The sequence below is a fragment of the Vespula vulgaris genome, chromosome 2 (assembly GCF_905475345.1).
Source record: "Vespula vulgaris chromosome 2, iyVesVulg1.1, whole genome shotgun sequence".
NCBI classification, from domain to species: Eukaryota; Metazoa; Arthropoda; class Insecta; order Hymenoptera; family Vespidae; genus Vespula; species Vespula vulgaris.
The window spans coordinates 8,457,736-8,472,292 of NC_066587.1; the positions used below are offsets into that span (position 1 = coordinate 8,457,736).

Genomic DNA, 14,557 nt, shown 5'->3' on the forward strand with positions numbered 1-14,557 from the left:
TCAGATATGCGTGTGTATCTGTGTGTGTGTGTATATATATATATATATATATTGCATATTAGCCAAATAATAATTTAAAAACTTACCGAATATATGGAATATTAGCGGGAATGTGATACTTTGCACCAGGATCAAAATCATCTTCGGATCTGAGGACAGGTGGTTTCACGCCGCTGTACTGTTCCTTCAATCTGTGCCAGTGACAATTATACTCTTCTCGGTTGATGTAGCCACGGAAGATGTCCCATCGCCATTTGTCCACGGCGAGGCTGAACGGAAGAAGGACCAATTTTTCCATGGCCAAGGAGAAGAGATAATTAATATCGGCTGCAGGCTCATCGATGTACTTGTTTGCTAATCCCAAAGTCTGAAGATGACGCGGCGTAGCTACACTCAGGGCCACGGCTTCACCGATAGCTTCGTGGAAGCCTATTTTTTTTTTAGATACAATCGTTTACGTTATATTGACTGAGACAATCGAGTAGTAAAACATTATTAGCCTTAACCTTACTTTCTTTCTTCCAGGTAATAAAATAAGATTTCAATGAAATTCTAGCTGATTAGTTCCTAGTAAACGAATCTGGTAAAAGTATATAGGGTGTTTCCTATTCAAATGTCCCGTTCTATACGTCATAAAATTCTTAGATTATTATATAAACGTCACGGTTCGATTATCGAAGGATATTATAAATTCTGGATTTAACGGATTAAATATTATCGTACTATTTCTTTATCCTTGATTTCTAAATTTCATATAAGCCCAGTTCGATACCTTGGCTCTTTCAATCGATTTCCCGTGTACCGGGTGGCAATATGTTCCGGTGAGGGCGAACGACCGAGCGTTGCGACGGTGAAAGCGTGATTATACTGTAATAAAAATATTTTAACATCCAACGTCTCTTAGCTAGTAGACCGTTCGCTACGAGAGCGAGTTTATTCGCGAACCTCGCGAATCTACCTCGAGCGTATCCGTTCGGCTCTCGCTTTCGCGCTATTACTCGTAAAAACAGTTGTGTAGCGAGAGCCCTGGGCCTTCCGGAAGTGAAGATAGAACGGACGAGATGCTTATGTAATCGCGTGTCGTCCGTTGTGCCTTGGACAGTTACGCTGACCGTTTTAATCCGCTCGAATGTACTTATGTTGTTTTCCTTGCATAACTATTATTTCAATTAAAATTATAAAGTATGATTGCAAGTAGGATTCATTTGCTTAAAGTCAAAGTTTACAAAATATGTCAAATAGCTCTATCCTAACTGATCGCTAAGGGTACGTTTTGATGTTATTTGCTTTTAATTTTTATAGAAATACTGATCTTTTTGACAATTTTATAATCTTGATACCTGGATTAGCACCGTCTCGAAATTCACGAGGAAGTCCACTGTATCGTAAAAAGTACTGAATGTGAGCCATCTCGTGATGCACGGTGATGAGATCTTTCATGGTGACCTTCGTACACATCTTGATTCTGTAATCCAGACGATTGCAGAAATCCCATGCCGAGGCTTGACAAATCAAGGGACGATTACCGGGATCGACGATAACGCTGCCTGCCCAGAATTCTGGGGGCATAGCGCTCAGGTTTAAGGATAAGTAGAATTCCTCACCGATTCGGAACATATCTATCGGCGTGTAACCCTATATTTATAATCGTTGATTGTATTGCATGTTCGTTAAATAAGATTTAAATGTTTAAAAGAAAGTAATGATTTGTGAAAGTATATTGCATGTACCTGAGCTTGCATTTCTGGTGTAACATCTAAATAATTTTTGCCAGGATAAGGAATTGTTATGTCTTGGATGTTTATCCATGACTGAGCCCATACATTTCCTGAATAAACGTTACAATAATCATGAACTTGAAAAAGTTATGTTTCAATTACGTCTATATACATATATTATTATGTATACCTAATACGTGAGAGGGAAGTGGAGCGTGTCCACTGATTTTTTCAGGTCCATACAAATCTCTCAACTTTTTTCTAACGTAGGCGTGAAGTTCCTCATAAAGTGGTCTAATAATTTCCCATACATTTTCAATTTCTTGTTGAAAGTCGACAGATTCGTAAGGGAACATCCAATATTGTGCAGCATCCGAGAAATCTAAACAGGACCACAATCGTTATTCATTTTTAATTATTATTTATATAAGAGAACTTACTGTTCAATTTGGCTGCTTCGTTGTTTAATGTTACTAATTGCTGATAAAGATCTCTCATCGGAGCACCGCTACGTCTTCTCCATTCCGTCCACACGTATTGCAATTCATCCCAATTTCGACTTTTCGCCATGATTCCAGCGATATCTTCGAAATAAACATAAAAAATAAAACAATTAACACTTTTTCATCTAATGCAATTTCTCGTCGTCGTGAGTTTTCACTTTATACTCGTGATTATGTTTCACTTTCACAACGATAGATTAGCCAATTTGTTTTATTCTTTTCACGATCCAAGGTCTACGAGAAATCATTTTTTTATCAATACTTCTATAACTAGCATAGTTTGATTTTTCAAGAAACGATAATTGATTCGTTTTAATTTTAATTGTACATATACCTTGGAAGAAGAGAGAAAATCGTTTGTGGATTATGTAAAGGTGAAGAAACCGTGCGATGAAAATGGGAAGATAATACCGAAGATATATAATTAATTTACACCTACAGAAGCTATAAAAGATCGACGTTATACGAAGCGGAAGATATTTTGCATCGAGAGAGTTTCTTCTAGGATTTCTTTGATTTAATGATGCTGAAAAAATGTAGCAACCGTTTTCTTTTTGTAGTCTTTCAAATTAGTTTGATGAATTCTTGAATTGATTGAATTTTATTTTTTGAAAAATTTTAATTGGAAGACCACGTGGAATAAAATGAATGGATTAAATTGCTATATATTACCTTACCTGGGTATAAACGAAGCCCACAGTTAAACGGATCGTTGTACGCGCATATGGTCGCTCCATTGTAAATTGCAAGCATATCGTTGATTATTCGATTATACTGCAACGACAAAGAGAATTTAATAACGTACAGATGAACGACAAAGAGAATTTAATAATACACATTTTATTGCTTCTATTAGAGAAATGAAAGTACATTAGATTTGATTACAAAACTTACTCTGTCTAATTGGTCTAAAGGAAGAGCCGATGGGCCAACCACAGAGAGGTATCTTAGACGACGTCTTATTATTGGATCCATTATATTGTTGCTATCAATTCTAGAAATCAACTGCCAAGCTTGATTTTGAAAATCAGCGTACAGCTGCTGGGCTTCGAGCTAAGAACAAAGGTCAATCGATAAGTAAATATTGAATGTTTCGAGCGACTCTTGCGCAATCAAGGTAATTAAATCTACCTCTTTTCCAACGTGTATTTCCGTCCTTTTCCGTAATAAATCACGAAGGAAAGTTTAAATATTAACTGACGATTTATCCGTTAAAAATCGTTACATCTTCGATTTCACCGAGCATATATGTCTTGCAATTTTATAAAGTATTCACCGATCAAGCCTTTCTTCCTCATACGATCATTCGTCATTTGGTGAATGTAAAAAAAGCGTTCCGTGTTGTTAATTCGTTTAAAGATCGTTGCTCACGCATAACCGAACGGAGTCGCCTGTCGGGAAATTCTAGTTTACCGTTAGAGATAATAACCTTATCGTTGCACTTCTTTGTGAATTTAGTACGTATAGGGAAGCGGAGATTATACGCAACATGAAAGTAAAAGGCTTTCGAGATAAATATACTTTCAAAGAAAATACGAAGAACGTTTAAGATTTTTCTCTGCTAAAAAGAATTGCAAAACTCGTAATAAAAAATTTATTCCTGGAAATTGAGTAAACTTCTGAATTTAAGAAAAAGAGGATAGTCGTGTGTAATCTTATACAAAACAATAAGAAGCCATTTAGACCTACTAATAGGATGACGATGAAATTCTCGCCAAAGGAAGACCAGTGAGATCATATAAGTACAATGAGAAACAATAACGAACGAATGTGGTAGAGATATCTTCTCCACATTATTTCGTATATTCTTTTTTTACAAATTATTTAAATAAGTTCATAATTATATTCAATTTCTATCTCGATATTGATTATGATTCGACGAATATAAGAGAAGAAAAAAATAACCAGACATACTCCCACTAATCGTTATTACTGCTTTTTTTTTTTTCTGTATACACTAACATAAACAGAAGTACATAATTATCGTAACTTTAACATCATGACATCGGAATCGCGTGGATTTCACATTCGCAACACGTTGAAAAGGCGGGGATGATTTTTGATGTATGAAAAAAAAAAAAAGAGAGAAAGAGAGAGAGAGAGAGATTACTTGATTGCACAATGCACAATCGTTTGGGATTGGTCACAATAGCAAAACATGAGAATATTTCCCACGGAGGCGTTTGGCCTTTCTTGTACAATGCTAGTCTGCCTGCTGTGTCATGGAAATCTATCGTACACGAAATTACGATTTACTATGGACTTAAGGAATATGTATAAGACCAGACACGCGCACAAACTTCTCGAAGGATGAGGAACGAGAGAGAGAAAGAGAGAGAGAGGAGGTCGAGGTCTTTTCGACGAAGATACGAGCAGGTGGCTTATTTTCCACGGTACTTTGAAGGCACGTTGAAATTTAACTCCTTTCAATCTTCGCCACCTAAAATTTATTGCTTTAAGATGGTTAATAAATACAATGAGAGATATGGTAACGTATGATTTACGATATTACACAGCTTCTCTCTTTCTGTCTCTTTCTCTTTCTCTCTTCTCTCTCTCTCTCTCTCTCTCTCTCTCTATATATATATATATATATATATATATATATATATATATATATATATCTTTTCCTTTCTCCCTTCTCTTCTCTCCCTAGTAAAAGTTCTTCACTTAAAAGTTATTTGCAATGTACAAGTACGAATGGTACGTGTTAGCCCCGAAACTTGTTATCGTTTTATTTCAAAACAGTTTTGAATGCATGCGGGTGATCGTCCATATGTAGGACGATCGATGTAAAAGTTTTGAAAGGAACCCAAGATATAGGGTAGAAAACGTTTTCGTTGATAATCCAATGAAATGAGCTAGATATAAAATACTGTAATTTGAATCTTACTGCTTGCAATTGCGTATATTCGTTGACGTCGGTTTCATAGCCCCACTGAGCAGCTACGTTTGCACTGCATCGTTCAGCACCGAGAAAATCCAATCTCGCTAAAATGTTTCGGTAGTCCAGCTCGTTTGAAGGAAGTTGTCGCCCAAATCCGTCGTCATTCGACTCACGCAGACCCGGTAGATCCAATTGTGCGCTTACGAAGGATAAGAGAAAGAGAAATAGCGTCGTAGACGACATCTGAAAAATGAAACGTATAGTACTAACGAGTTTAATCCTATTCTTGTTTGCCGATTAACGAGGAAAACATGATGGAACGACATTGGAAATGAAGGTGATAATTATGATTGAGGAAAGAATCAATTAATTTCTATTTTTTCGTAGAGGACGACGAACCTAAACGCGATGAAAATAGCTTATGATTGATCTTTATCGTTTGGCTTTGGCTTGTAAAGGATGGATCAGAAGTAGAAACGTTTTTTCGGTATACCGTTCCTCTATCTTTAAAGAATCTAAGAAAGAATACGATTTGACCTCGATAAGTTAAAGTATAAAAATTGCAGCGTTATTTTATATCACTTAGTTACGTCGTGAGTAAGGCGTTTACATGCAATTCATCTGTTGACTTCACGGTCACGTGTTACGTCTTGATGTTACGTATTTCCTTTTCACCATGAAACACGGCAACTCCTTATACTCATTTATACAGGTAGTAGGTCATACGAGATTAGGTTCAAGATTCATTAGTCTTATCGTTTACAATGTTAACTATCGAATCATTATTATTCTTATGCTACATAAATTTCATTCTACTCGCAAAAAGTATCATGAAAATGATCATTATTATATACGCAAGCAATGCTCTTGTGCGTTGATTTCGAAATGTTTTAAAGGATCACTAAATATACGATCTTAGAAGCTTAAATCTCAGAAAATAATTGAACTTTAACTCGGATAACAAACAGAAATTTCTTCAAAAATTTTATTTCAACTTACAATCAGATCACTGCCATATTTGTCAATACTTAATTCAATTCTTAAATTAATAGATTATAAAATTGAACTTACAACAGTAGTGAACGGTGGCCATCGTACAAGTTCCATTATCTGTATTCAATACCTTAGAGTGAACGTTAATAACTAAAGATCATTAGTCGGTCCTGAATCGATCTCGAAAATTATTTTCTTGACACCTTCTTGAGGAATCTCAACACATCGAAGAAGACGCAGCACACGGTCGGCGCGTTTCGTCAAGTCGTCACTAAAAGCCTCGTGTCTGCCGGCAAATGTACATTTATTCTTGTGAGGCAGTTCGAACGCGACCACCAGGAGGTCATCGGTGGCATGGAAGGTGGGGAGATGCGTATTACTCACACCTTCCAAGATCCATACAGTTTTTCTCCGTCCTCGTTCGTTCCGTCAAAGACGAGACGTTGTTCTACGTTGAACGAAGAAAAAGATGAAGCGGAGAAGAAGAGGGCTCAAGTAAGTAGAAGGAAATGACAAAGAGCCGCGGATGAGACGAGAGAAGAGGGTTAACTCGTTGATTGCGACAGCTTTGAGTTCTCACGTTGACAACGGTCGCTCGACTGACACTCTGAATGACTGCTATTGTTTACGGTAGCACGCGCCTTACTGCCAAAGAACTCTTTTCCGACTCATGTTAATAGAAAATTCGAAGTTCCCTTCGTAAGTACTGATAAACACGAGTCGTTGTGACCTCTTTCCCTTTTTTACATATAAGCTATTACAGATTATTCAATGGATCGAATCCTCATATATGTATGTCATAATACAAGCTTTAAGATATAGAATTTTCATTTATTTTAAATCCTCTATATAATTATTATTATATAGAAGATTGATTGCAACATAGATACAATGACGGTAAGGTATCGATCACGTTTCCAGGACAATCATCGTTAATCGTTCTGCTCGGTCTACCTAAACGATATCAAGGTGAGTTCAGGTGAGAAAGTATCGAAGAGGCTAGATCTCCGCGCTTAGAATCATCGAAGATACGCGCTAATCAGACTTTATTTTATTCTTTTGCGATCATGATTTGAAATTATCAATTTTGTTTTTTGATGGAATTGAATTTCCACGTTTATTTATCGTTGATTCATCCGATTATATCACTCGTTGACGAACTCTCCATAAAAAAAAGAGAATGAATGAAACATCAATAAGTTAAATCCTTGCGAATTATCTCGCGATTTGAGTCTTTCACTGTAATTTTATGCGTTAGCAGATGATTCATCGTTCACATGACCATACCATCTAATTACATGATTTTATCTTTTCGCATTGATCTCACACGAAGTTTCGTGCCGAATCTTTTTTCTCAACTTTATCGATATTATTTTTCAAGGTTTCTCTCGATATTACTTCGATATACCTTCTACAAATTTCTCGTGCAATTAAGACAAACGCATATGATTGAGAGTTGGCATGGACAATCAAATTATGTGAGTAGTCGTCTCATCGTAAAATGCAAAGCGTAAACAATCAACCGCGCCCATCTACAAGGCACAACGAGGATTGTCTCACGATCTGGAATGTATGTCTATCTATATACCTGACTGAGAGAATCGTCTAGGCTAGTTTAAGAGTCCTTGAGAGTTTCAACGTATTTAAATTTCTGCACGCTATATTTTATATATTACTCATATATCGAATGATCAATTTTAATTCAATTTTTCAAATTTTATATGAAAGATTCATCCCGCTCGATATCAGATATCGTGTAATTTTAAAAATGAAAAAGATTTTGTTCTCCGTGCACGTAGTCGAGCGCGATAATTCCGATTCGTTTCGTTGCTGTCGTAGGAATTCGCTTATTCTGGTAAGACGTAAATTTATAAAGAGAACGACCGTGAAATTAAATTAGCTGGTTACCGAAAAAATAACAGAGAGAGGAAGAGAGAGGGAAAGAGAGGGAGAGACAGAGAGACAGTGAAAAAGAGAGAAAAAGAGAGGGAAAGAGAGAAAGACAAAGAAAAAGAGATCGTGTACTTTTTCGTATTGAGGATAAATAGTTTCAATGGCAAATCATGAAAAACTGGCAACGATTAAGAACGCAATGGACACGCAAAGTGTCTCCGTTGAAAGGCGTAGGCCTCGTTCTTGTGTCGGTTGGGCTTCGACAATGGCTAATCTCATTGGGAGATAACGCTCCCACCGCAAACGTACTGGTCTCACGAACTGGCCGCGATTCTGGGTTCAAGTACGCTTGAATCTTCAGCACACCGTTTACACACGATGCAACGGTGCGTTTATTATTGCCGTCCTTTTCCGTTTCGAACGGACGCCTCCTCCTTTCTTTTTCTCTAATCATCTTGTTATTCGTTGAACAATAAACATTACGGAATATATTTTTTTTCTTTGGTACTCGTCAGCTCTCCTCAAACATTTTTTCTAATACAGTGAGAATCTGTTTTTTCTTGATTATTCTGCAAATTACTTATTGTAACTTTTACTCGACAACATTTAAGTGAACGTTTATGGTATCAATGAATTATTTTCTTTTTCCATCATTCTATTGTTTTTATTAATGATTTCATATTTATTGTAACTTTCTTATCTGACAAAATTGTACGATTATGGTATTTTTGAAAATTTTTCTCTTATTCTTATTCTGTTCGTTTCAGTAATGATTTAATATTTATCGTAATTTTTATTTGAGCAAATTTAGATAAAGATTTATGATGTTATTAAATTTGTTTGTCTTATCTTCATCTTATTTTTTTTCTATCAACAATTTCATATTTATCGTGATTTTCACTCAGCAAAAAAAAAAGTTAAATAAACGTTTACATTTTTTTCTCCATCTTCATTCTCTTTTTTTTATTGAAGATTACATACGTATATAATATTACACAGAGTTCTTATTATAAAGTCACGTTTGTTAGCGATGAAAACGTGGGAAAATATCTAAGCATATTACTGGTATTACATGATCTCGCTAGAAAATTATGCATAGAGCGAGAGTATTTACAAGGGCGATCGATCGATGAGATTGATTCTCGAGGTTATGAATACATTCGAATCTGAAGATCATCCTAACAAAATAGTAAAGAGGAAAATTCGAGCATTGATTTAAAAGACAAATATATTTCTTAGGATTATAACAATTTCGTAGATAAAGTTAAGCACAGGAAGTAAAGAGCGTCACTTGATTGTTCGATGACCTTCGAGATTATATTATCCAACAAAATTCAATTATTATGTTCTTCTCGTTTCAAGGATTTATGTTATATATTAGCTCAAGTTGAGATTGTTAACAAGAACGACATTTTTTATGCGTAAACACTTTATATTTATATAAAGATGAATATATTATATTTACTTATTATAAAGTCCACTTAAATAAAATATTCATGGTACATTACGTTAGCAAGGCGGAAGGCATCGTATGATAATCGCGAAAGTTGGAAATGAGATTTTCATCCTTTTATCGTTTGCCTTCTATTTTTGTTCTTTCGTCGTTTCCTACGTAGATGAGAAGTGAAACTCGATTTTTAAATGAATGCACGTAAGTATATGTATATTGTACATATACACAAGCTCTTTGTTATTCTAAAAACTTTCTATATACATACACGCATACACAAATAGGTACATAAACGAATATACACTTTCAAACATATCCGTGTAGAACGTAATTATCCAGTAATAAAACAATTTCAAAGTTTTAGATTATAAGTGAACTTATAAATAAGACTATAGGAACCTCAAGAATACATCGAATTCTTTCGCCGGGTACATGATTTTTCAATTTAAACTAACATAACACTTTTCTTTCTGATTATGTAATGAACAACGAGATTACGGTTCCTACAAGTTCTTAAACATCACACCGATTAAGTAACAAGCTGATTTCTTTTTCTACGTCCGCTTTTTTTATTTCATCAGCCCCACGTACCTGTACTTTTAGGAAGATGGAATCCGTTTCGTCTCATAATCACGCGTTATAAAAGTCAAGGTTATTCTGGAAAAACGAGCTTACAAATGAGAACTTCTTTCCTCGAATTATCGTTAATTGTAACAGTGAATATAACTTACGCTTTGGTAGAAGTAATTAACGACGACGTTACGAATGTAGTTGCTAAGAACTCTACTTGGCGAGACAAAAGGATAAATTTGAGATCGTTGTGATGTTAACGAGCTAATAATTGTAAATACATAGTAATTTAAAATGTAAAAGTGTTAGTTGTTTACTAGACACATCGCAATAATTCTAAAAACTTATTTTTTTGCAAGTCATTGAAAAACTATGAACCGGAAATCGCTTCGTCAATTATTATCTACTCGTATATGCGAGATAATTCCAGATTCGTGAGAGATTTATTAGTCATACATAACGCATCACAATTCAGTTATAATTATATTTTTTTAGAATGTTTGTAATATCATCTTTCGTTCGTGAGAATCGATTTCATAATATATTCATTTGCATATATATGAATATATATATATAAAACTTAAAATTTATAATCTCAAATTTTATTTATTTATAGTTAATACTGTGAAATATTGTTTGCTTAACTAATTGTAGGTAATACGATAAAAATTATCTGTTCCATGAAAACAGTATTCGTAGTCATAGTTGTAAAAGAACGATAATATGGTGCTATCTAGTGTAAAAGTTGAAAGTATGACTGTACAATGTTACGATCTTACCATTACTAACTAATGTTTTCTATATTACCGACAAATATTGTAGAACAACGAGATGGTAAGTATAGGAATCTCTTATGCTCTCTGCTTTACCGTTTGATGTTATTTAAATATTTTTAAAATAAACAACTGACACTATTTTATAAATATAGTATTATTTATTATATTATAATATCATTTATAATAGTGTATTATATTACGAAAATTATTTTGAGCGATCAATTTACTTTACAGTTTGTAATTATTTAACGTATAAAGAAAAAAATATGGTTAATTAAATTCTTAAACATTTTGGATAATGTAGAACGTAATTCATTCTTTATTTAGTAAAATCAATATATATTTTCTTTTCATTTAATTTCATTAATTGAAATTTTTTAATTAGAGAGAAAGAAAGGATGAGAGCCAAATATGAATGCACTACGATGTTTTTGAAAGATGCAGAGTATTACTTATTGGTTCTTGCATATTCTAGAATTATTATTATGACGATGACGATGACGATAACCATGACGTAATCAATGTTCGAATATGGAATATGCGCTTAATGGAATTTCATGTTACGCAAATCTACATTGCTTCAAGTTTATCATAGCTTGGATAAGCTTTTTTCTCAAGCAGACCGTTTAATATGGTTATCTGGATCTAATAAAATACGTAACTATGATAAATTTCTGAATCATGTGATTAGCAATGAACAATTAGAAATTATCAAGGTAACGGTAACATGTAATTAGTGAAACGGAATGTGACACGAGTCGAGATATCGTTCCATGCGAATAACGAGTGAAAAATTGGCTCGTCACACTGGATGAATGTCCTCGAATCATTCGCATGATCGATCTTGAACTCGTTAAATTATTTGTCCTATTTAAGATCTGCAATTTTTGCAACTATTTTATCAGTATTTATGCAACTATACGTATATAATTAATGAACGAACGAAAATATATATTGATCGTGAAGAGATACTGGACCGATCCTGTATACGAAAGAGCGATCCTTAACTTAAAGTAAACGTGCATTACGAACCGGATCATGCGTGTCCTAAACAGTTTGTAGTACGTCCGACCTTGAACCACGTACACACTTGAACGATCCTTGATACGCCGGAATCTTTGTAACGTGATTTATAAGAGCGTTCACCTGCGAACCTGGATCGATGTTTCCTATAGCAGAATATACAGTGTTTCAACTAAAGTGTAACATAAACTTTTTCTCAATTGGAGGTAGTTCAGAAGAAACAAATTATCCTTTTCCTAATTGAATCGATTTTGAGATATTATTTTGATTATCAACGGTATTTAAGATTATCAGGCGCATTTTATTAATAAACTCCCACGAAAAAATGATATTAGTCTTGCCACCGGAAGTGGACACTTCGAGTTTCCGCTAAAAGAAAGATTCAGCTCATGGACACTCGATGCGCGTGACGCACTGAGAGTAAATTGCTGGTTTATTAAGGAAGGCGGAGTTATCCGCCGAAGGCGTAATTATGAATGCACCTTTTATGAGGTTAAGACGTCACCTTCAAACGCGGTCCGCTTATTAGCCGTTTTTCCTATATCTACTGTTTCTTCCCCCTCTGCATCATGTATGTCTATAGAAAGGCGTTTTTTCAAGAATGATTCGTTGATCCTGATTCGACTCTCGTTTCAGTTTTTTATTTAATTCTTATAAGTTATTCATAATAATTTTTTATAAAAAGATCCTTCCGGATGAACATGAATAATCATACGGCTTTGAGTTCTTCTCTCTATCTGAACTAAGCAAATAAAGATTTATTTATTTTTTATTCATGCAGTGGTCATTGCAAATGATCTTGATTCTTGGAGTTTGTTCGGCCTATATATCCGGTCTCGAAAGGTTTCCGTATCCTTCCTCGAAGTATGATCGTAATATTTCCATTCGGTCTTGGAAATAATTTAAGATTAATTACTTCTCGAATAATATCGATTTCATTACGATACTGTACCGGTTAGCCTTCATTAGCACTTTATCAATGATATTTCTTCTATCCTTGCTACGTTTTCCTCTTGTTCCCCATCTGCTCCTTGGGAAAAAGTGTGGCCTTTTCGTCGCAGTAGCTTGGATAGGCGTTTCGCCGTACGAATTCATACTAACTATCCACATGACGTCCTAACAAGCAAAGTCACGAATAGCTAATTACGCGGAATGTGCTCCTAAATCACAAGCGAATCGGTGCATGTGATCTTACTTGTCTTCCTATCCGATAACCTCCCGAACGCGATGCAATTAATTTGCATCGATTTTCTGCATGTCGCGTACGATCGACCAGTTGAAATAATTTAGTTCGATTGTAAATACAGAAAGAGAGAAAGGACGAGAGAGGACAACATTTATCCGAGCTCAATACCTATTTGAAATGTAAAACGATCAGAATTAATTATAATAGAGTTTAGAACCGAACATTTGATTAAGTTAAATAGTAAGAAGGAGAGAGAGAGAGAGAGAGAGAGAGAGAGAGAGTCGATTAATACTACCATACGTTTTATGCAATATAAACAACCGACTTCCATCTCGTCATCCTCTTTAACAGCATCGATAAAGGTCTCTCTTTAGACTTTCATAAGAGAGACTCGGTATAGCGAGATTAATTGTTCTCCAATTTTACGATGACGCGCCTCCGCTCTTAATTGGCCCGTCCTCGACGATACGACGTTCCTTCCTTTTTTCTTTTTTCTTTTTCTCTCTTTACTACTTACTCACCCTTTCCGTTTACCGAACGATCGAGGCTTTGTAATAAGTAGGAAACGATCGACGGTGATCTTGCATGATATCGAAAACGCATCGAAGGTCGAACATGGCGTTCGAGCGAGACGATGATTTATCGACGGGAACATTTATTTAACGATATTTCAATTTTTGTTGGCCTTTATTAATTTTTTTTCGTTTCTCGTGAACGTTTTCGGCTCGATATCCGCTTAGATATCACTGAGTTTCGATCTCTTTTACGATTTCGTACTAATTTTTCGAATTTCGCCATTCTTTGAACAGCTCATCGAGAGATCGATGGCCCGAGACGGTCGTAGAAAAACGTCTCAACGATCGTGACACGAGTGCTATTATGTTCGCACACGATTAGGATCTCTGTGTAACCTTGGATCTTGATCTTGTGGTTTAAAGTTACGAGATTTCGTCAATCGCCTCGATGCTCCGTCAGTTATAAAAATTCCAATGCGTTTTACTGTCTCGGTCATTTAAATTAAATCATTTCATGCATTTTCTCTCCTTCAAATTATTTTCATTGATTTTCGTATCATTCTTGTACCTTCATAATTATCTTTAATCTTTATTTTCTTTTTATTCAATATTAATACATTGTTGTATAAACTGTAATAAGAAAAGACTTAAATTATGAAGGTGTTAACTTTTTTGTAGATGCTCGTAGATTTTTGCAATTTAGAAGTAACAATAAACTCGAGCTAGCCTCATTTCTCCTTGATGATTTTTAAAATAAGAATCGAAAGTATCACACCTTTCAATTTTGCGTCCACGTTAATTAGAATGAATTTAAGCGATTAAGGTCGAGTGTTCGTTCGTAATTCAACCTTCCGACGAATCGGTTTCGTCTCGCCACGAAAGACGGTGTCGGGGATATTGGAAATAGCATCGGTGTTTCTCCTTGCTCGATGTCCCGGCTGAAAGAGCGCTAATTAACGGGTTAAGGTTAAGAATTCCATTCCTAAAGAAGGTCAAGAAATCATTGCGCTTCGTTACTTGAGTCACGTCGACATTACTGACGA

General features: G+C 35.1%; 1 protein-coding gene across 3 annotated transcripts in view; it reads right to left on the reverse strand.

Moving 5' to 3' along the window:
* Positions 1–6,502, reverse strand: part of LOC127072993 (angiotensin-converting enzyme) — a 32,597-nt gene extending 26,095 nt beyond the window's left edge. Inside the window, exons 1-10 of one of the 3 annotated variants that reach the window (XM_051013951.1) lie at positions 6,486–6,502; positions 6,180–6,387; positions 5,115–5,351; positions 3,116–3,274; positions 2,899–2,995; positions 2,159–2,302; positions 1,909–2,100; positions 1,731–1,828; positions 1,341–1,635; positions 87–429 (exon numbers count right to left, since the gene is read on the reverse strand). In XM_051013951.1, the coding sequence (XP_050869908.1) occupies positions 87–429; positions 1,341–1,635; positions 1,731–1,828; positions 1,909–2,100; positions 2,159–2,302; positions 2,899–2,995; positions 3,116–3,274; positions 5,115–5,351; positions 6,180–6,215 (1,601 nt within the window). In that variant the 5' untranslated portion in view covers positions 6,216–6,387; positions 6,486–6,502. Of the gene's footprint in view, positions 1–86; positions 430–1,340; positions 1,636–1,730; positions 1,829–1,908; positions 2,101–2,158; positions 2,303–2,898; positions 2,996–3,115; positions 3,275–3,352; positions 3,699–5,114; positions 5,352–6,179; positions 6,417–6,485 lie in introns of those variants that run through there. The other 2 variants (XM_051013949.1, XM_051013952.1) reach the window with 2 other exon arrangements.
* Between the last annotated feature and the right edge of the window lie 8,055 nt (positions 6,503–14,557).